At 35.5% G+C, this 23353-nt stretch overlaps 1 gene segment (V, D, J or C); it reads right to left on the bottom strand.

Annotated features, from left to right (window-relative positions):
• LOC130456255 (T cell receptor alpha variable 18-like) lies at positions 1 to 1898 on the bottom strand. The segment is given in 2 exon segments: positions 1 to 1526; positions 1667 to 1898. Coding segments are annotated over 2 exon segments (384 nt in total).
• Positions 1899 to 23353: the final 21455 nt, after the last annotated feature.

Genomic DNA, 23353 nt, shown 5'->3' with positions numbered 1-23353 from the left:
TTAATTTGTATTTTTAATTCATTCTTCATAATTTTCTTAAGTCTCTTTAATATATTTGTTCATTCAATAGACTAAACTAAATCCTATGTTTGCTGATTCCCAAGTTATAACCACATAATGAAAATTTGATAATTTACTTTTGCAATTTGGTTCAAGTTGATCTCAGGTAGCTAACAATGTCATGCAGTAATGGAATGTGTTGTGAGGTAATTTCTAGGAACAAAGAGGTTATAGTCCCTCTGTAATCTATCTTAATGAGTCTCTCTATATAATATTTTACTGAGTTAGAGAAAGAAGGATATTGAAAAATTTTAAAGTGTACTGAAAGAGGGGAAAAGTATATTAAGAAGGGTAACCAGGATGACCAAAGACCTTGAAAAATTATATTTGATTAATAGTTGAAGAAAGTGAGGACTATTTAGCCTGTACAAAAGAAGACTCACTGGTGACATGATAACAATTTGAATTTATAAAAAAAATTAGACTTTTCTGTTTGGTCTCAAGAGCAGAACTAAGAGCACTGGGTATAATTTACAAAGAGGCACATTTAGAGTCAATTAACATTTCTAAGAACTAGAACTTCCAAAAAAGGAATAGGATGTTTCAAGAGGTTTGATAAGCAACTATTGGATAATGATTCATTGGATTTGTTCTGTGGTTTTCTTTTGGGTATGGATTGGATTAAACCAGTAGAGTCCCTCCTACTTCTAAAATCCTACACCTCTATGACTTCTGCCTGATTTGGTAACTTGGGTCTCTCTTCACTTTTCATGAATTTCACTTTCCTTATCTGCAGGGATTTAATGAGCCCTTTCAGACCTAATAGTCAATAAATCTCAATTTCCTGTACTTTTACTAGGTGAATTATTTCCACCTACATCTATTACAATTCCAAACTAAAATACTATAGTTTATGAAAGAGAATGAACACATTTCTCATGATTAATTCCTAAATATGAACCCCCAGGGCCAGGGCAAGAGCAGTCTCCATGCCTGAGAGCAGGAACTGTCCCAGAGATGGGATATTCCACAGACTTTCACCCTTTCATTTATTTCCTAGTTTCAAAAACACCACTGCCTGTGGGATGGCAGAACTCATTTGTTTCCCAAGGTGATGTCCCCAAAACAGGGTTTGTTTGCGAAAAATAAAAACTTCTCTCCCAGGATTGGTGAGAGTCAGGATAACTCTCAGGGTTTGTGTTCAGCTCCCCCTGCAGTCCTCATCACTGTGTCACTCAAAACACAGTAGTACACAGCAGAATCTCCCATTTGGACTGAGGTTTTCTCCAAGTGGAAAGAAGACTTTTCCTTTATCTTTTTGGTCCAGAATCCATTGTTGTCTTTCTCCTGGTCTTTCCTTGCTGTCTCTCTCAGGAGGAGCTTCAAAGCATCATTGGGATACTGGACATACCAGGAAAGATAAGGTGTCACACTAGTCTGATAAGAGCAGTTCAATGTGAGTGATGCTCCCTCAGGGAGGGTGATGTGTTCTTCTGTCTGGGTCACTGAGTCTCCATAAGTGCCCCCTGAAAAACAAATACATTGTTTGCACTCTACATTCAAGTCTTCTGTGAGAGAGAGCCAGAGAGACAAAGACACAAAGAGTAAAGATCCTACTAAATTAAAAAAAATATATATAAACATTGATCGAGGTCATTGTCCTTACCGAAGACTAACAGGATCCCAATCACTGAAGCAGAAATAGAGATCATGGCTGGTCCAGTTGTGGAGAAATAGATATTAGTATTTCCCTCCCTAAATCTAGTCCTCCAAGTTTTCTTGTACCAAGAAACAGAAAGCAGATACTATTCTTGATGTACCTAATGTTAGGCAAACATTCTTCTTTTTTGGTTCTTAGGTTGTTTTTCTAATCTGTGATCTCAGCCTCCCTCTGGGTCTTCAGTTTGGAGAAAAGAGAAGAGAAAAGCAGAAGTGGAGCAGAGACATCATCACGTCAAAATCTCAGTCAATGGTTTTTATTGGATTTTGTTTTGTGAAATAGCATCCTCTAATGGTTGAGGGTAGGAATGACTATGAAATAGTCCTCAGAGTATCTGTCACCACTGTCAGCCATCTGTCCTCATTTTAAGTTAGGCACAGCAGTGTGTACATAGGAGAATATATAGTGAGGAGGTCAAGGGAAGGCCAGTAGAAAGAACATAATCAGAGGAACTGGAGGGGAAGAAATTGCATAGAAATCGGGAACTAGTCTCCTTACATATATCATTTTGTCTCACTTATACATTATTGTTCTTTTTTCTAATTCCTTTTTTCCAGTTATATATAGATAGAAATTTTTAAAAATAATTGCTTCCTGACCTTTTGTGCTCCAAATTTTCTCCCTCTTTACCTCCTCCCCAGATGGTAAACAATCTGATATAGGTTGTTCCAGCATTGTCATGTAATATAAATTTCCAAATATATCATGTCATAAAAGAAGATGTATCGCACATATAAGAAAAATCTCATGAAGGTAATACGGTACAAAATGGTATGGTTGGGGTTGTCTTTAGACATTATCTTTCTTTTTGACATCATGCTTTTATGAGTTCTCTTTCCCATCCTCTGCTATCTTAGATCTTAATAATTAGTATGGGAAAGAGAGTTGACTATTATGAAAGCCAAATCCTTCCTTTTATAGAAAAGGAAATTTCATCACAGAAATGTGAGGTGACTTACCTAAGATGATATAGGTAAAAATAACAGACTTGATATTTGGACTCAGGGCATTTGACTTAAAATGCTTGCTGTTTCTACAATCTCACATTGCTTCCACCTTCTATCATATGCATCTAACCTTATTTCCTCAAAAACAACCTAACCCACATCACATAGATTCTTTGACTCCAAAGGCAATGTTTATTCCACCATTGTCCTTTGTCTTAGTATTTTCTCATTGATTATAACATTGAAACATATATAGTGGGTGGATGGAGGGTCAGAAGACTTCTTGATTAAATTATTTATATCAGACTAAAATAATGTTGAGTACATATACTTTAGAGATTCTCACAATCATCCAGATTCATACAAATGCCCACATTCTCACACACATCCATACCAAGGACCAAGAGAAAAGGTTATACATAGCAGCTATTTCAGGGAGTTTGAAAGGTCAGACAAATGCATTTCATGGGTGATGGAGAAAATGCTTCTTGGAAGAGATTTTAAAGTGAGATATGTAGGAATCTATATGAGATATGTAGGAATATAAAGGAATATGTAGTTTGAATGAGTCAATAATTTAGAAGAGGAAATATAGGGTTCGTGATACCCAAATAGGCCAGTAGAAATATCAAACCCAATCTCCTCTTCTTTCATTAAATCAATCATTAAGCTTTTATTAAGCATCTACTATGTGCCAGGCACTGTGTTAGATGCTGAGGACACAAATATAATAAATACAATAATTCCTTCTGTCAAAGAGTTTATCTTATGAAGTCTAAATAATTGTGGTGCTCCCATGAAAGTGTTAGTCATGAGGACAAAGGGGATTAAGTTACTTTTGTCATATGTCTTCTCAGCAGATTTCTACTGTCCCACTGGTGGTGCTGACTTGACCAAGAGGAGAGCCCTCTAATCTCACTACCACTAAACTACCTGACTCCATCATTCTCCAGAACTCCTATAGTAGCTTTATTACAAGTCTTTCAAACTTGTTGTCTCTCCAGTCTGCATCACAACCAGAATTATATTTGTATGCATGGATTTGAATAAATTACTCCTCCAATTTGGATAACTTTAAAGGAACTCAGGTAGGAGAGGAGCCACGGGTGAAGCATATATTCTTGTCAGATTAGACTATTAGCACTAGCTCTTCCCCAGTTCAATTCAAATGGATTCAATTCAGTTTTTAAAAATTCATTAAATTTCTGGTCTGTGCTCAGCACTATTCTAAGTGTTATGAATAGAGACAAAAAATGAAAAACAAAAATTAAAATGTCCAAGATTTAAAAAAAACTCCTCTTACACTTGAAGAAACATGTTAGCAATGAGAAAGAATATGTAGACAGAAAGGTAAATTTGAAATATATGCAAAGTAAGTATGTAGAGAGAAGTACATGAACAATTTAGGGAGTGAAGATTAGTAAATCTCATATGGAAGATGGCCACTAAGCAGTAGCATAAAAAGTAAGGGATCCTATGAAGTTGACCTAACTAGGGACATAAAAGACAGAGAAAGAAGATGAAAGAGTAAAAATGAAGACACTTTGGGCAAACTGAGGAAAAGTAGCAAAATAGACAGGCCTGAACTTCTGCTCTGAAATCCTTTAGCAAGGCCAGACTTCAACAGGCCTTTGTTAAGGGCCAAGGTTAGCTCCAAGATAATAAGTTAAGTCATTCCTCAAGTGGGCTTCAGCTGTCTGGCCAAACTCCTCAGACAAGCAATATCTGCAAGATCTAGCACTATTTTAGGCAAAAGACCTTGAAGCTGAATCTTCATAAAGACATGTATGCTAAGACCAAAAACCCTTTGTGTTCTGTGTATGACCATATTACACCAGCACTCCCCCATCCCTCATTTCATTGGCTAATTCTGATATGCCTGTGATTCCTGATTGGCTATCAATGATATAATGCTTAATTTCTTATAAATATTGGACCCATGTGCTCAATAAAATGGAATCCTTGATCCCATTCATGGCCCCCTCGACCCTGCCAACTTCTCATCCACATGGGCCTTTTCTCTCTCTTCTCCTTTCTCCCTGAGAGCCAGTATCTAGAGTGAACCATCTCTTATCATCAAATAAGAACTATAGAAGAAATATTGGGAAAAGAAATGAGAACTATACAAGAAAATTATGAAAAAAGAATTAAAAACTTAGGAAAAGAGGCACAAAACTACTGAAGAAAAGAACTCTTCAAAAAACAGAACTGACCAAATGATAAAAGAGTCTCCCTGAAGAACTTAAAAAATTAGAACTAGTCAAGTTGAAGGGGAAGACTCCATACGATAAAAAACCCCAACAAAACAAAGCTGAGATTGATTAAACATAAAATCTCTCAAAAGAAATACAACTGATCTGGACATTAGATTGAGGAGAGATTATATAAGAATTATTGAACTACTTGAAAGCCATGATATTTTTTAAAAACCTATACATCATACTTGAAGAAATTATTATTATTTTTCCTGCTTATACACTCTTTTATTACTTGAAGAAATTATTAAGGAAAATTACCCAGAAATCAGAGATCTAAAGGACAAAGTAGAAATTAAAAGAGTATATTGGTCACCTCCTAAAGAAAGTCTCAAAGTGAAAACTTTCAGGAATAATATTGCCAAAATCCAAAGCCCTAAGGTCAAGGAAAAACCAGAAAGAAAGAATTCAGATTCTATGGATTCACAATTAGGATTACACAGGATTAGGAGCTACCACTGGGGTAGAGGGTTTGGAATAAGATATTTTAGAAGACAAAAGAACTAGGATTATGATAAAAAATAATTCCATCCAGAAAAACTGAGCATAACTCTATAGGTGGAATATGAACAGATAATGAAATAAAGGACTTCCAAATATTCCTGATGAATAGACTAGAACCAAGTTAAATATCTGAAATTCATACACAGGACCAAAAAGAAACATAAAAAGTTAAACATGGGTAAGAAATTACAAGTAATTTTACAAAGGTAAACTGTTTGTATTCCTATTTGGTAATATAATACATGTGAATCCTAAAAACATTACCATCATTAGGGAAGTTAGAAGGAGTTTACTTGGACAGAGGGTTAGATATGAGTCCATTATGTTCGATAATCTCTCTCTTTTTAAAAACCTTAGCCTTTGTCTTAATATCAATTCCAAGACAGAATTGAGTTTGTGTCCTGCTGAAACCCAGGTCCTCCCAAGTCCTAGACTGGTGCTCTAGCCAGTATGCTACTTAGCTGCCTCTTATTTTGGATAATCTCAAAAAAAAAAAAAAGGAAAGAATGAGAAAGAAGAATCCACTTAGAAGAGGAAGGAAGAAGGGAATGACAGGATGAGGAAAATTATCTCACCTAAAAGAAATTCAAGTAAGAGTTTTTTATAATGGGGGAATATGGGAGGAATGGCCAACACTTAAACTTTATTGCCATCTGAACTGGGACAAAGATGGAAGTATATCTATTATTATAACTACTACACACACACACACACACACACACACACACACACAACATACACACACTCAATTTGGTATAGAAATTCATCTAACCCAACAGAGAAAGAGAAGAATGGGCTGAGAGAAATGAGGGGGAGGTTTTAAGAAGGAGGGTAAATTAAGAAAGACAGTAATCAGAAGCTAAACATGAGGAGGAGGGAATGGGGTAAAAAAAGAGGAGAATAAATAAAAGGGAACAGGATGGAAGGAAATATTTCATTAATATTATCATAACTGTGAATGTGAATAGGATAAACTCATTCATAAAATAGAAGATAGAGACTGGCTTAGAAACTAGATTCTGACAATATGTTGTTTACTAGCAATATACTTGAAGCAGAAAGATACCAACAGGATTAAAATAAGGGACTGGAACAGAATATATAAAATTTCAGCTGAGGTAAAAAGGGCAGGGATAGAAATAATGATATCAGATATGGGTGTCAAAATAGACCTAATTAAGACAGAATCAGAGAAATTATAATTTGTTAAAGTTACCATAGATAATGAATTATTATCAACGCTGAATATTCTATCTATCTATCTATCTATCTATCTATCTATCTATCTATCTATCTATCTATCTATACCACAAAATAAACAAGAAAGAAGTTGAAATGAATAGAATTTTAGAAAAGTTAAATAAGATAGACTTTTGGAGAATATTTAATGAGGATATGAATATAGCTATTTTGACTATACATGACACCTTTACAAAAAATGGTCATTTGTTAGGGCATAAACACTTCACAAACAAATTTAGAAAAGCAAAAAAGATCATATGTTTTGGGAATGTTATTATAATAAAAAATTAAATTAAATAGAGTTTTGAAGCAAAAATTAAAAATGAATTGGAGGGGCAGCTAGGTGACTCAGTGGAAAGTCAGATATAGAGAAGGTAGGTCTTACATTTAAATCTGACCTCAAATACTTCTTGGTTGTGTGTTCTTGGGCAAGTCACTTATCCCCAATTGCCTTGTCATTACTGTTCTTCTGCCTCGGAATCAATACTTTTCCAAGGCACAAGGTAAGGGTTTTTTTAGAAAACTAATTGGAAAATTAAATATCCAACACTAAAAAATAATTAGATCATAGAACAAACAAACACAATCATTAACTTCATTAAAAACAATGACAACATGGGAAGCTAGGTGGCTCAGTGAATAGAGCTCCAGTTTTGGAACTGGGAGGACTCAGACACTTCCTAGTTTTGAGACCTGGGGCAAGTCCCCATTTAAGTCAATTAACCCCATTTGTCTAGTGTTTGCCCATCTGTCTTATAGTTGTTACTAAGACAGAAAGTAAAGATTTGAAACAATAATGACAACACATTAAAATTTTCAGTATGAAGTCATAACAGTATTTAGGAACACTTTAAATATTTACATTAATAGAAGAACAAGTAGATCAATGAATTGAGCATCCAACTAAAAATCCTATAAGAAGAAAAAATTAGAATCCCCAATTAAACACTGAAGTAGACATCTTAAAAAACCAAAGGAGGGATTAATACAACTGAAAAAAATTGTACTAATAAATAAAATTAGGATTATTATTATATAGGAATGGTATTGATTTTTGAGGAAATCTTTTGTAGCCTGCATTTTTCTGAAGCTATTATTTGTCTGATTCTCTAGGATATTCCCAGTATAACATCATATTATCAACAAATATGATTAGCTTTATATCTTCTTTACTGATCTTTGTGCTTTTAATTTCTTTCCTTTGTATTATTGTTATTGCTAGTATTTTCCTCCTATACTTTGTCCTTCCTTAGTTTAGATATTAAGGATATTTTTGACTCATAAAAGACATCTGTTAAGTACTTTATTTTTTGGTTTTACAAAATAATTTGTGTATTATAAATTATAATTGTTCTTTGGAAGTTTGATAGAATTTACTTCTGAATCCATCAGGATATTTCATTTCTTTTAACATTTCACAAAATGTCTTTTTATTATCTGCCATGTGATCATCTATCTTCAGAAAGAAAGATGACTATGGGAGTATTTCCTAGATTTCATCAAACTTTCTACTTTCCATACTCATATGACACATATAGTAAAATTCCTTTTCTTGACCTATTTCCTCTCTGGGGCTTTTAGGGCTTCTTTAAGCTCCCAAAGTGGCAAAGGGGTGGAGTTATGTGTCTTATATTATGCTTTGGAAGTTTTGTATTGATAGTACTTGCACCATGGACCCCTCTAAACAATGAGATATGTCTCTAGTTTTTGGTTTTTTTTTTTTTTAACTCTGAAGGCAAGCTGGTTAAGCTGATGGATTTGATTTCTTCTGGGAAGTTCACAGAATATTGACCCCCTTCTTACACTACCAGATTGAGATTACTGATGAAGGAAGTAAATTGCCTCCCTACTGGGAGACTATTTGTGCCAGAACAAGCTGTGGTCTCATATTGGCAATCCAGATCTACACTTTCTTCCTCCTGATCAGATGCTGCTGGTCAGAACTGAGTGACTATTTGGTCATAATCCATTTTATGTAAAAGACAGAGAATTATATTCATCCCCTGATTTTGTTCATGTCAGACATTCAGAAGCAATCAGGTTTAGGTTTTGAACATGAAATAAACAGCTATGTAAATAAAGTTCTGTACCAAATGCTTCCTGCCATTATAGGAGTTCCCATGATAGCTGATATCACTGGAGCTCCAGGTATATGGTTTGTGTATAGACAGGGGTTACCTAGGCACATAATGCCTCCCCATTACAGAAGTAGGTATCCAAGTCTCTGAGATGGGAAGATATAATGTCCTGCTTTTTCTTAACTATCCAATTAATTAAAATTTCCAGACTCTTCACTTCTCTACTCTTAACTAAAATGTACAAGAAGACAGGACTTTCCCTGAGCTCCTGCCTATATGAATGGATGTAGCTAAGAAAAGGTTACATGAAAAGCTTAACTATTTGCAGATCATCGTAAAGGGTTTTTTTCTCTTTTGAATTGTGATGACTCTGCTCAGCTTGTTAGATGTTTAGCCCTGTTTAGAAGGTGAGAGAAAGATATTCTTTAAAAAATCCTAACTTCTCAATACGCGTGTATTGGTTCCAAGGTAGAAGAATGTTAAGGGCTAGGCCAGTGAAGGTGAACCTGGAGTGCCAGGCCCCCCAACTCCCCACACCAAGTGCCAGGTGCACCCTGTATCCCCCCATTTCCCCACACAGGGGAGGGAGAAAGCATTCCCATTGGGCTGCTGGGCAGAGGGATGGGTGAAGTGAAGAATGTCCTCAGCAAATGTAGAGAGGGGCAGGAGAGTGGCCCAAGCATTCTGCTTTCCTCCAGGCCTGCTACCCATGACTTACCTATCTTACCCACTGTGTGCTCCTATTGGGCAGAGGGGAGGGTGATGTGAAAAAAATGTCATCAGGCATGGTAGAAACCACCTGAGTCCATCTGCCTTTCTAGTAATGAACTAGACAAGGGGGGCACCCACCAAATGCCCACAGAGAGTGCTCTGCATGCTGTCTTTGGCACCTGTGCCATAGGTTCACCATCATTGTTCTATCTACTATGCTACTCAGCATCAAAAATTCCTATGTAGCCTTCCATTTCTAAGAATAAAGAGAAAATAGTCTCCTTCCCCTAATGGAATCTCCAAATCTTTGAGGATTCACTATAAATAAAGCATTAGAAATGCCAAAATAACAAGTAAACAGAATTCAAAGTATAGTTAATGGAGCTTGTAGGATGTTCTTCATCTTTCTTGACTTCAGTAAGGGATGGTGAAACCAGCTAAGACTGAATGAGATGCAATGACACTCTAGGTAAGGAGTAGCACCTGTTTCAATAGAGTCAACAAACCAGAGACTAAATCTGTTTCCTCCTAATATGGAATCTACTGACCTAGTTGGAAATTTCTTGCCTTATTTTGATTAAACACTAAGATGCTGAATAAATGATTATTTCCTTTTAGATTTTTTTCAATTAAAATTTATCTCTTATCTCTCAAATCATCTCTAAATTTTATCTAAGTTGCTAGTTGTTCTTGATGAATGCAAATCACCTGACCTAGGTGATCTATATCCTTGTGAATTGAAGGAATTAGCAAATATGTTTGCCAAGACATTGTTAATAACATTTTTAGTCAAGTAGTAGCAATAATAGTAAAACTAGTAGCAGAAGCAGCAGCAACAGTAGCAGTAGGAATACTAGCTACAGTAGCTATAGCAGCAGAAGAAATTAGCACTTAAAATATCGTAAGGTGTTTTACAAATTATCTCACATGTTGTTGAGATTTTTCTCAACTAAGAGGAATGAGACCCACAGGAGAGGCGCCCCATTCAGAGGGGTCTGATGTCTGAATGTCAAAGATAGGAAGGCATACTGAAAGTAATGTATAAGAACGCTAAAGAAAACTACTCTCACTGATAGCAGCTTCACCATCCTAGGATACAGTTTGATTTTTATAACTTTTCAGATCCACTTAGAGTACATTGTCGATTAGGAACAACAGAGAAGAGAGAGGTGCCTTCCATGAGAGTGGGGGGAGGAGGAGGAGGAGGGGGGAGAGAGACACAGAGAGACAGAGAGACAGTGACAGAGACAGAGAGAAAATAATGAAGAAAAATGAATATAGAGTACAAAGGATTAGATTTATACCAGAATAAGAAAATATTCACTATTAAAGAACAAGAGATAAAAATATTTACAATTATGAAAGGTGTTTCAGTCAGAACTGCATCTTTTCTAAGAACTGCAACTAGTCTTTACAACAATGCATGAGAGGGCAGCTAGATGATTCAGTGTATTGAGAGCTATGAGTAGAGACAAGAGGCTCTGGGTTCAAATTTGGCCTCATATATTTCCTAGATGTGTAAGTCACTTAACCCTCATTGTCAAGACTTTACTCCTCTTCTGCCTTGGAACCAATACACAATATTGATTCTAAGACAAAGGTAAGGGTTTGAGCAAAAAAACAAAAAACCAATATACAAGACCATCCACTTTGCCATATCCTTGCACAGCTTTTAAAAATGTCTCCATCTATAGTAGTTGGGGACTTTCTATGATTAGGCTACCAGATAGTGAATAATTGTGGTTTCTTTCTTCTTCCACAATCCTTACAACAACCATGGGCAGTCCTCAGATGCTATTATCTTCATTTTACATACAAAGAGACGGAGGTTAAGTGCCTTCCCCACACATTCACATGGTTTATAGTATCTGAGGCAGAAATCAAATCCAAGTCTTTCTAATTCCAGGTGAAACACTGTCCGCTATGCCACCTAGCTGTGTGGAAATCATTACAGATACTAGAGAAGGACTAGTGTTGACACACTTTATTTTCAAAGGGAACAAAATGGAGTCTGGGGGGAAAAGGAACCTCAATTTCTACCCTTTGGGAAATTTTGAAATCCTTAAAAGAAATACTTAGCAATATAAATACTGATTAAAAAAGTTTCGATAGTATAGCTTCATCTAGAACCACCATGTTAGACTAATCTTATTTGCTTTTTAAACAGAGTTACTAAATGGGTAGATTAGGAAAATGCTGCAGAAGCCTTTTACCTCAATTTTAGCAAAGCATTTGACAAAATCTCTAACTATTCTTTTGGGAAGCAAGGAGAGATCTGAATAACTTGGCAATGGATGGACTTCAGGAATATAAGCTTGTGTTTATCACTGAACTTGATGAAGATATAGATTCCATTACCAACAGATTTAGGGATATAGAAATAAGGGAAATCAGCAACTTAACTATAGTCATGAGCAAAAGGATCCTGATTGATTAGACTAGGGGGTCAGCAAACTGTGGCCCAAAGGCCAGGTCTCACTCTCTGCCTCTTTTTGTAAAGTTAACTAGGAATTGTTTTTATAATTTTTGCCAAAAAAATGTTTATTAATGTATTTTCATACTCTTTTTTTCACAAGAGAAAGTAAGTTACTAGATCTGGGGAATAAATCAACCCAAGACAATTAAAAATACATTCAATTCCAATGTAATACACACTAGTCATTCTAACACAAGTTTAAAAACTTGTTTGTAACATTAAAATACACAATTAATTCCCTCTTTCCCCTCCTCCCATTAAAGAAGGCATAATTTTACAAAAAGATATATCTATACATAGATATATATGTAAAACCATGCCTTATTTAATTCTATTATCAGTTCTTTCTCTGGAAGTAGACATACACAAGTCATTCTTCAAAGAATATTTCTCTTGCCAGATATAACATTCTCTTGAGTTTTATTCTAAATAAAATTCTATTGTATTAAAAAAAACATTCTTAGAATACAAAGACAGGTGGCAGGTAGAATTGAAACTAGGGTTGTAGTTTGCTAATGGCTGAACTACAGTATTGGACTAAATAAGATAAGATGAAATTCAGTAGAGATAAATGTAAAATTTTACACTTAGATTCAAAAATTTAACTTCATTTCTGGATGGCATTCTAAGATTAGCAAACTGAAAAAAAATTCAGAAGACAACCAAGATGGTGAAGGCCTTGAATTTATGTTATTATAAATATTAGTTGTAAAAACCAGGTAACTTGGAGAAGAGAAAATTCAATGGGGATCTGATATCTGATTTCAAATATTTGAAAGGCTGTCATATTGTAGAAAGACTATATCATTTTTGTTTGTTTCTTTGTTTAATTGGCATCAAATGGAAAAAAGATCATCAGGGGAATATTACTGGTGCTGTTTCATGTAGAGTCTATGAAAGGGAGGGAAAAGAAACTTTCAGAACAGTTCAAAAATTCTATGGGCTGGAGGGCAATTTGGAACTATGTCCAAAGGGCACTAAAAATCTGTCTGTCCTTTGATCTAGCCATAGCACTGCTGGGTTTATACCCCAAAGAGATAATAAGGAAAAAGACTTGTACAAGAATATTCATAGTTGCGCTCTTTGTGGTGGCAAAAAAAATTGGAAAATGAGGGGATGCCCTCTGATTGGGGAATGGCTAAACAAATTATGGTATCTGTTGGTGATGGAATACTATTATGCTCAAAGGAATAATGAACTGGAGGAATTCCATGTGAACTGGAGCAACCTCCAGGAATTGATGCAGAGTGAAAGGAGCAGAACCAGGAGAATATAATTCAGAGACTGATACACTGTGGTACAATCGAATGTAATGGACTTCTCTAGTAGTAGCAATGCAATGATCCAGAACAATTCAAAAGGATTTATGAGAAAGAATGCTATCCACATTTAGAGGAAAAGCTGTGGCAAGAGAAACACACAAGAAAAACAACTGCTTGATCACAAGGGTCGCTGGGCATATGATTGGGGATGTAAACTCTAAGTGATCACCCTAGTGCAAACATCAACAACATGGAAATAGGTTTTGAACAAGGACATATGTAAAACCCAGTGGAATTGTGTGTTGGCTAAGGGAGGGATGGAAAGAGCATGACTCTTGTAACCAAGGAAAAATAATCTAAATTGACTAAATAAAAATTTTAAGAATGCAATGGGATAACCAGGAAAGTTATGGGTTCTCTATTGTTGAGTTCTTTAGTAAAAGGCATGATGATCATTTATTGTTTGTGTTATCACAGGAATTTCTTTCGGATATGGGTTGTACTAGCTAGATACTCTAGAACTTTTTTAAATACAAAATTCTGTGATTTTATGATTTCTGACTCACCCCTCTCATCTTTTCCAAATGTCTTTTATGTGTTGTATTCCCCAGTTATAATTTAAGCTTGTAGAAAGCAGAGATTGTCATTCTTACTTGTATCTGTGCCCTTAGTACATGACATAGTGCCTGGAACATACTAATTGCCTACATATTGCCCCCTCTAATAGACTGTGAGTTAAGTTCTCTGTTATTGCTTTGTTCATAATGAGTTATTTCCTCCTATAATAATTATAACTTTAAATTCAAATGCTTCCCTTTACATAAGAAAAACAACTAACTTCCTATAAATAATTCCTAAATGAGAATATTCAGAACCAGAAGAAGAGGAGTTCCAGTCCCTAAGAGCAGGATCTGAGCTTATGATATTCCATATATATCCAGTTTCAATGGAACCATGACTTATAAGAGAGTAATACAGTAATAAAGTAATAAAGAGTAATAAGAGAATAAATACAATTTATTCCTTTATCCAGGAAATGTCCCCAAGGCTGGTATTTTTGGAATAGAGAATAAAACTCCTCTCTCAGGACTCGTCAGACCCAGGATTACTTCTATGCCTCTCAAGATTTGTGTTCAGCTCCCCCTACAGTCTTCATCACTGTGTCACTCAGAGCACAATAATACACAGCAGAATCTCCCATTTGGACTGAGTTTTTCTCCAGGTGGAAGGAAGATTTTTCCTTTATCTTTTTGGCCCAAAATCCATTGTTGTTGTTCTCTTGGTCTTTCCCTGATGTTTCTCTCAGGAGTAGTTTCAGAGCTTCATTGGGATACTGGATATACCAGAAGAGGTAAGGTACCCTACTGGCCTGATAAGAGCAGTTCAGTGTGAATGGTGCTCCCTCAGGAAGGGTGATGTGTCCTTCTGCCTGGGTCACTGAGTCTCCATAACTGCCCTCTGGAAAAAAAAGGCTTTGGTTATACTCACTATAAAATCATATGCTATTATTAGAGATTAAAGATCTTACCAAATTGATAATATGTTATGAGAATGGTCAATGTCATTGTCCTCACCAAATAGTAACAGAATCCCAGTCACCAAAATGGCAGAAGACATCATGGCTGGTCCAATGTTTGGGAAGCAGATGTGGAAGAAAGAGCACTTCCTTCTTCTTTTCCAAGTCCTTTTCTAAGATATAGAAGGTGGATGCCTTCTGTATATATAAATGTTACTAATTTTAGGAAAACTTCTTTCTTCTTGACTCTGAGATTGAATATACAGGTTCTGCTCTTAGCTTGCCTTTCAGTCCTCAGTTTGGAGAAAAATAAAGAAAGAGGAAAAAGCAGAATTGATGCAGAGAATTCATTTCACTAAATTGACATGTGACTTTTATAAAGTGAGAAACATCGCCCTCTTATGGTTTGGAAATATTTCTCAATATCTTGAACTGCTGCCTCATATAATGGTTAAGAGGTGGAATGTGAGATGTGGAAATAGAACAAAATGGAGAAGTCAAGAAGTTAAAAGTGAAGAACAATGGATATTGCAAACTGAGGAGGGCAAAAGAAGGTCTGCAGAAGGGCATAATTAGTATGAATAGAAATGGAAGAAACACCTGGCTGCTGACCCATCTCAGTATCACTTTGCCATTTTATTTTGTTCCAACATTTCATTTCATTATTTGAACTGTCCCTTTGTATTTTATCTAAGTTTATAAGGTTATAAAACTGGAAGGTATGTTAGAAATCATCTCATTGTCCATAGACATCATGGACGTGCACATGACTTGTACAAGTTAACACAGATAAAAATATCAGAACCAAATATTGGATCTATTATGTCTGATAACAAATGTAGTACTCTTTCCATTACACTATATTTCCTCTATCCTGGACACACTTTCCATCATATATATTCTAATTCATTGACTTTTTAGGCTTATAACCACTGATATACAGGCATACAAACATACTCATACATTCATATTTGCGTACTCAGTTCCTATTTCCTTTCTGATTCTTTTTGTCCAGAGTTGTCAATTTATTTTATTGTTTATATATTTATATTATAATTTATAATATAATCTTAAAACTCTTGTTTTATTTCTTTCAAGAATTCAATTGACCTTGTAGCCTAACTATGGCTTTTGTTTGAGACTTTGCTTGCTTGTGTTATTAAGATATTCTCTTTTGGGATTGTGTTTTAGGCCTCCATGATTCCATAATATTGCTTTATTGATGATATTTTAATATAATCATTCTTCTATTACTAATTTCTGAATGGTACTTTTGTCTTTTTGTCTCTGACCTTTGTCTATGAAACTTCTCAAGCAAGTACCCAGACCTTATTTGGTTCTGACATATTACCTGGGATGACACGACTACTTTTGTAAAGTTTTGAGTGATATGTTCTTCAAAGGTGGTTCAGGCCAGAGATCATGAAATTTATTGACTGTCCTAAGTAGGCTGGTCTAGGAATCAATTTGATCCCTGTCCTCTTGGTCTGAACTTTCTAGATTTCCATGGGTATTTCCAGTTCTAATGGTCAATGAATACAAACTTGTTCTGTTCTTGCTCTGTCCCTTTTGAGTTATTTCCTTTTACAAGGATTCTAATTTCAAATTCAAATACCACTTCTGAATTTCTGTATTACTATTGAAGGTACAAACATCCTCCCATTCAAACAGGCTCAAAGCATAGGTTTTATATTCAACTCCTCATTCTCTCTCACTGACCTTATCCAATTCGTTGCCAAGTCCTGTTGATTATAATTTCCTAATATCTTTCACATATACCCACTTCTCTTTAACACTGTCACCATCCTGTTATAAGTCTTTATTACCAAATGGCTGGATTATTGCAATAGCTTGCTGGTTAGTCTCTGCCTCATCTCTCATCATTCTAATCTATCCTTCATATAACTATCAAAGTGATCTTTCTAAATATGTCTGCCCATATTACCTCCCTTTGCAATAAACTTCAATGGCTCCCCATCATCTTTAGGATCAAATATGAAATCCTCCGACTTTCAAGTCCTAGCTAATACGCAATCTTCTACAAGAAGCCTTTTCAGACACCCCCCTTTAATGCTAATTATTTTCCATCAGTTGATTATCTTCAATTTATGCTATATATAGCCTGTCTGTACATAGTCATTTTCATGTTATCTCCCCCATTAGACTTTAAACTTCTTGGAAAAAGAGATTGTTTTTGTCTTTATTTTTATCTTTGGAGCTTAGCACAGTGCCTGGCACATAGCAGGTGTTTTTGTAGATGCTTATTGACTGATTAATTGGAAGACAGAGTACATATTTCCTCAATAATTCTGAAATAAGAATATCTTAAAGACAAATCAGGAGAAGAGAAAGAACTACCTCCCCCAAGAATAGGAACTGGCCCAGAGACTGAGACTTTTATTGTTTTATGTTACAGTCACACCAGTGTTCATGAAAGTAAAGTTTAGCCTTTTCCTTAGTGGCACCAATTGCCACAACATGTCTTTGTCTGGGAGGAACAGAATAAAACCCCCTTTCCAGGGCTGGCCAGATTCAGTAACATTCATAGGTCTCTCTGGGTTTGTGTTCAGCTCCCTCTACAGTCCCCATCACTGTGTTACTCAGAACACAATAGTATACAGCAGAATCTTTCACTTGCACTGAGGTTTTCTCTAAGGAGAAGAAAGACTTTTCCTTAATCTTTTTGGTCCAAAAGCCATTGTTGTCTTTCTCCTGGTCTTTCCTTTTTGCTTCATTCACAAGAAGCTTCAGACCTTCGTTGGGATGCTGGATATACCAGGAGAGGAAAGGTGACCCACTGGTCTGATAAGAGCAGTTCAGTGTGAGTGATGCACCCTCAGTAAGGATGATGCGTCCTTCTGTCTGGGTTACTGAGTCTCCATAAGTGTCCCCTGAAAAACAAAGACATTAGTTACACTCAACATATCAATGGTTAAACTCATCAATAAAATAAGAGTTTAAAGATCCAATTAAACTGACAGAAATTGAGGGTGATTCATGCTATTGTCCTCACCAAATAGTAACAGGATCCAAATCATTAAGGTGAGAGCAGAGTTCATAGCTGATCCAGCAGTGGGGAAGATGTCAGAGAAACAGCACTTTCTCTCGCAGAAACAGCACTTTCTCTCTCGGAAACAGGTCCTTTTCTCCCAAGTTCTTTTCTACCAGGATACAGAAGGCAGATTTAATGACCAATGTTCCTCATTTTAAGCAAATGTCCTTAAAAATGTATTTTGTTCTTATATTGATTGTAAAGCCTCTTATTTAATCCTCCCCCCCCCCCTTAGGATCCCCACAGTTTGACATAAATGAAGACAGAGGAAGAGGCAGAATTCATATAAAGTCACACTAAACTGACACGTGGTATTTTTGTGTTGGAAAGCATTGCCCTCTTGTGGTCAGGAGTATGAATCAAAATGAAATACTCCTGAGCACCTGCCACTATCCTCAGTTTACCATGTGGTCTTATTTTCAGCTAGATAGGAAAGGAACTGTGCATGAAGACAAATCATTGCTACTGTGCCTATTTTCTAAGTAATATGTCAGGGCATAGTAGAGTTCTGATATCTTGCAAGAATTTGCCCTCCAGTCTTTCTCTTGAGTGCATTGGCTGGCTGTGCTTCCTGATATCTTTCATCTGGGAGTCTCTTCCTCAAGATGACTCTCTCATCTTCTGCCCCTTTTTTCTTTTTCTTTTTCTAGCCAAATAAAGCATTTACTAATAGTTTATCATGTGCAATGCACAGTGCCAAGTATAAGCAAATCAGATAGTCCCAGGTCTGAAAGAACTTACGTTCTAATACAGGAAGACAGTACATAAAGGAGAACTGAGGAACTGGAGAAGTCCAGAATGAGTAAAATCAGAAATAAGGTGAGTATGGCTAGGACTCGTCATGAAATGTGTTCTCACTGTCTTTTTATAGTCTTTTGTGTTTTTATTACTGTAAATTTCTTGAAACTCGTCATATTTTCTTCCTATTCCTACTCTTTAGCCTGTGCAAATGTGCAAGGCAAAAAAAAAGAGTCTAATTGGATTCTCTAGTGTAGTGACTAGGAAAGCTTGCCTTGCTGTGCCAAATTATAACTGATAGAGTTTGAGGTCTTTATAGGGAAGAAAATGGAAAAGGTAGGACCTTGGGTGTGTATGCCAAGAGTATTGGAGACTGCAGAATGGGAAGGTAAGGGAAAGAATGGTGTGTAGTTAAGATGAATGAGAAGGAATGAGAGTGGAACATAAGATGAATGAGAAGGAACATAAGAATGGTATAGTTAAGATAAAAGAAAGATGCTGAATGGGGGTCATTCAGGACCTCATCGCCTTTTTTGCCTCAACTATTTATAATAATCATGTCCAACTCTTCTATTGACTAACTGTTCATAAGATTTTCTTGGCAAAGATACTGGTGTGGTCTGCCATTTCTTTCTCCAGTGTATCCCCATTTTATAGATGTGAAGCTGAGGCAAAAAGAGTTAAATGACTTGCACAGGATCATAAAGCTAGTAGATATCTGAGGGTGGATTTTAACAAAGATCTTCCTGACTCTTGGCTTGGTATTCTGTCTGCTCTGCCATTAGCAGCCTAACTAGGGGTAATTACTAGTTTTTCAACTGGTCAAGTTGCTTTTCATTTCTCCTTTACATACATTGTTCACTATACTTGGAACACTCTCCCACTTTCTTTTACTTCTTGGAATTTATGGCTAGAATTCTTCTAAAAATTATATTACTACACATTTTCCTTTTAAACTCAATTAATTGTCATCTCTTCATGAGTTCCTTTCTGGTCACTTTAGATAACAGTGCCTTCTTGTCCAAGTTTATCTTGTATCCATTTTATATATACCTACAAATTTGGTTGGTATATGCCTATGTGTTGTCTGTCCCATTAGAATGTGACCTCTTTGAAGGCAGGGGCTAGCTTTCTTTTGTCTTTATATTCTGGAGGTCTAATATAGCTTCTGGAATCCAGTAGACATTTAGTAAATGGTTGTTTGCTTGCCTGATCAATTTACTTCCTACTCCAGGTTCACTTTTCCATTATATTTTCTTCTGTTATCTCCTTTAATAATTATTTGGGCCAAATTTTATGTCTTTTTAGGATCTTAGGAATTAGAACCATAAGGAAACTGAATGACCATCCAATCAAATTCCTTCATATTATATATTAGGAACTTGAAGCCCAGAATAGAGATCACTTGCCCTAGGTCACCAAAGTAATATATAATTGAGTTAGGATTTTCGACTAGAACCTCTGACTTCAAATTTAGTTCTCCTCTGACTATACTGCCTCTATTTTATACATTCCTACCATAATATGAGTTCTATGTCTCACTAACAAACAAATTATCATATTCACCATTATAACTCTTCTCATCATGAATGATACATGCACATAGATTCACTTACACATTGCCACTCAGGTATATGTGTATTGATTTTTCTAAACAACCACTTCTGAGGGAGAAAGGGGGAGAAGAGAAGGATGTTCCATAGGAGATAGAGGAATGAAAAAATTTCCACAGGGAAGAAAACTTCATAGTGAGGTGAGGGGTTTTGAAGCTCAAATAAGGATCTATACTTTTAGAAGTGAAAATGTAGTCCTCAGTGGCAGCTAGATAGTGCAGTGGATAGAGCACCAGGCTTGGAGTTGGGATACCCTAGGTTTAAATCTGGTTTCAGATACTTCCTACCTCTGTAATAAGCAAGTTATTTAATTTCCCCCAGCCTTTGCCCTTTTGTCTTTAAGTTACTAAAACAGAAGGCAAGAGTTAAAAAAAAAAGAAAATATTAGGCCTCACACTGACAAAATAGTCCTATTTGGATATTAAATTCCCCCTATTTTCCTACTACAAGTAATCACTCTAACTTATTGCTCTCATTTTAATTTTTAAAATTATATACTTGGTAACCACCACTGCCAACAAAAAACATTTAACCAAAATGCATAAAAATATTATGTGCAAAACCATAAACTCTACTTTGTTTACAATTTGTTTAAAGATATATAAGTTATGGATATATAAATATAACCATCCTCTGTTTTCAGTTCCTTTTGGATTTATTTTACTTGGCTACCTTTTTCTCTTTAGTTTGTGACTTTTTTTAATGAAATCATGGTATGCATTATTCTTATTTTCTTTTTTCCTTTTCATTTTTTCATGTTTCCATTATTTTCTTTATGTTTCTGAAATTTGTCATTTCTAATGACATAATACAATCTATTACATTCAGATATCAAAATCTAGTTGCCATTTCTCCTATTTGTTGCATTTGTTATTTCCAGTTATTTTGTCATAGCAAAACTTCCATTAATATTTTCATATATATGTATATATATATATATATATATATATATATATATATATATATATATCTTTTAATCCTTCCATAATTCCCTTAGGACCTAACCCCAGTAATGGGATCTGTAGGTCAATGAGTATGAACAGCTTTAAAATTCTTAATGCACATTTCCATATTGCTTTCTTAAAAAAAAAAGATTCACAGCTGCTCTAGCAATGTAATTAGGCCTATTTCTCCATGTTCCTATCAGCATTTAATTTAATCACTTTAGCCCATCTGGTTCACAATTAACATATATTACCAGGACCATATTTTGCTACATTAGCCCTTGGGCAGCTGATGCATTCTGTTGCTGGGACCATACTTTTTCCAAAACAAATCTTTCCAGCTTAGTCATACCCAGTGAAACTTTTGTTCTAGTGCCATAACCCCTCAGGAATGCAGAATAACTTCCATAGTAGGATGAATGTTAAAGTAAGATTTATGCAGAATATTTAGGTTCTCTAAACCACTGTTTTCTCACTAGGATGCTTAGGCTGAGATCTACTACTAACCTAATGCAAGTATGTGGGGGCTAGCTATCTTATTTGTCTTATCTGATTCTTATCTAATCTTATCTATTAATCTCTAACTTCTTTCTTGTTTTTTTTTTTTGTTAGATTTATCTAGTTCTGAGAAGGAAAAATTAAAGTCCCCCATTTTTGTTATTTTGTTATCTATTTCCATCTGTATCTCATTTAGTTTTTCCTTTAAAAATCTGAGTACTATAATTACTTGGTGTATATGTGTCTAATACTTATAATTCTTTATTATCTATTGTAACCCTTAATCAATATAATAGAGTTACTCTGTTCATCCCTTCCATTTATCTCAATTTTAGCTGCAACTCTGTTAGAGATCATGAATGCTATCAATTTTTTTTCTTTTATAATTATGCTCATCTTTGCAAAATGTTACTCTTGGTTGTAAACCCAGTTTTTTTGCTCTCTGAAATGCTGTGGTACATGTTCTGCTTTCTTTTATATTGTGGCTGTTAAGTCATTATATTATTTTGACTTTAGTTCCACAATATTTAAATTGTTTTTTTTCTTGTTTCTCGTAATATTTTCTTCTTAACCTGAGGATTATGGAACTTGGCAATAATGTTCCTATGAATTTTTATCTTTGGTTTTCTTTAAGGTGGCAATAGGTAATAATTGGTGGATTCTTTTAAATTCTATTTTACCCTCTGTTTCTGAATTTCTGAGCAATTTTCCTTAATGATTTCTTGGAATATGGTATCTAAACTTTTTTTCTTTTTATCATAACTTTCTAGAAGTCCAACTATTCTTATACTATCTCTTTTTAGTCCATTTTCAAGGTCAGTTGTTTTTATGGAAAAATATTTCATAGTCTCTTCTTTCATTCTTTTGATTTTGCTTTATTATTTCTTATTGTTTTAGGCAATCATTAGCTTCTCCAAATCTTCTTCTTAACATTATTTTCTTCCATAAGTTCCTGAATTTATTTTTAGTTATTATTGTTGTTGTTGTTGTTTACTTTTATCATCCAGGACAACAGCTAAGTATTGGCTTTTTTTTCCCCTGGAAACCCAAGATTCCTATTATGTTGATGTATGTTATCTCAGGTTTCAGGATTTTTTTTGCATGTGTTTTTTTTTTTCCCCTGGGTTTTATTTAGTTGTTGTACTTAAAAAAAAAAAACCTTACCTTCCATCTTGGAAACAAGACTATATACCAATACTATGTATTGATTCCAAGGAAGAAGAGTGGTAAGGGCTAGGCCCATGTTGGTGAACCTAGGGCACACATGCCAGAGTGGGCTACTCCTCTCCCTGCTCTCTCCATGCATACATGAGGACATTTCTCTCATCACTTGCCCCTTTGCCCAGCTACCCAATATGAGTGCTTCCTCCTTCCCCTGTCTGAAGTAATGTGGGGGGGGGGGCTCACATGTAGTGTGAGGGTTGCAGTTTGATTACTTGATCTCTAAATGATTTGCCATCACTGGGCTAGGCAATGGAACTTAAGTGACTTGCCCAAGATCATACAGCTAGGAAGTATCCAAGTCCAGATTTGAACCTAGGACATCCTGTCTCTAGGTCTGCCTCTCAATCCACTGAGTCACCCAGCTGCCCCCCCATTATACTTTTTATAGCCCTTCAGTCTGATGTACTCCTCATTCCAGCTCAAGCTGCAGTTGGTAATTGATCTCAGGTGCTCCAACTGGAGTCCACAAACAGTTCTGCTACTACAATTGCAGGCAGCCAGTCTATCACCTTCAACTGGGACAACAACCAGAATTCCACTCCACTGGGAGTAACCACACCTGACTGCTCCCTA

The sequence above is a fragment of the Monodelphis domestica genome, chromosome 1, assembly GCF_027887165.1.
Source record: "Monodelphis domestica isolate mMonDom1 chromosome 1, mMonDom1.pri, whole genome shotgun sequence".
Taxonomy (NCBI): Eukaryota; Metazoa; Chordata; class Mammalia; order Didelphimorphia; family Didelphidae; genus Monodelphis; species Monodelphis domestica.
The sequence above is the reverse complement of the archived record's forward strand: the minus strand, read 5'-3'. Positions and strand labels throughout refer to the sequence as shown.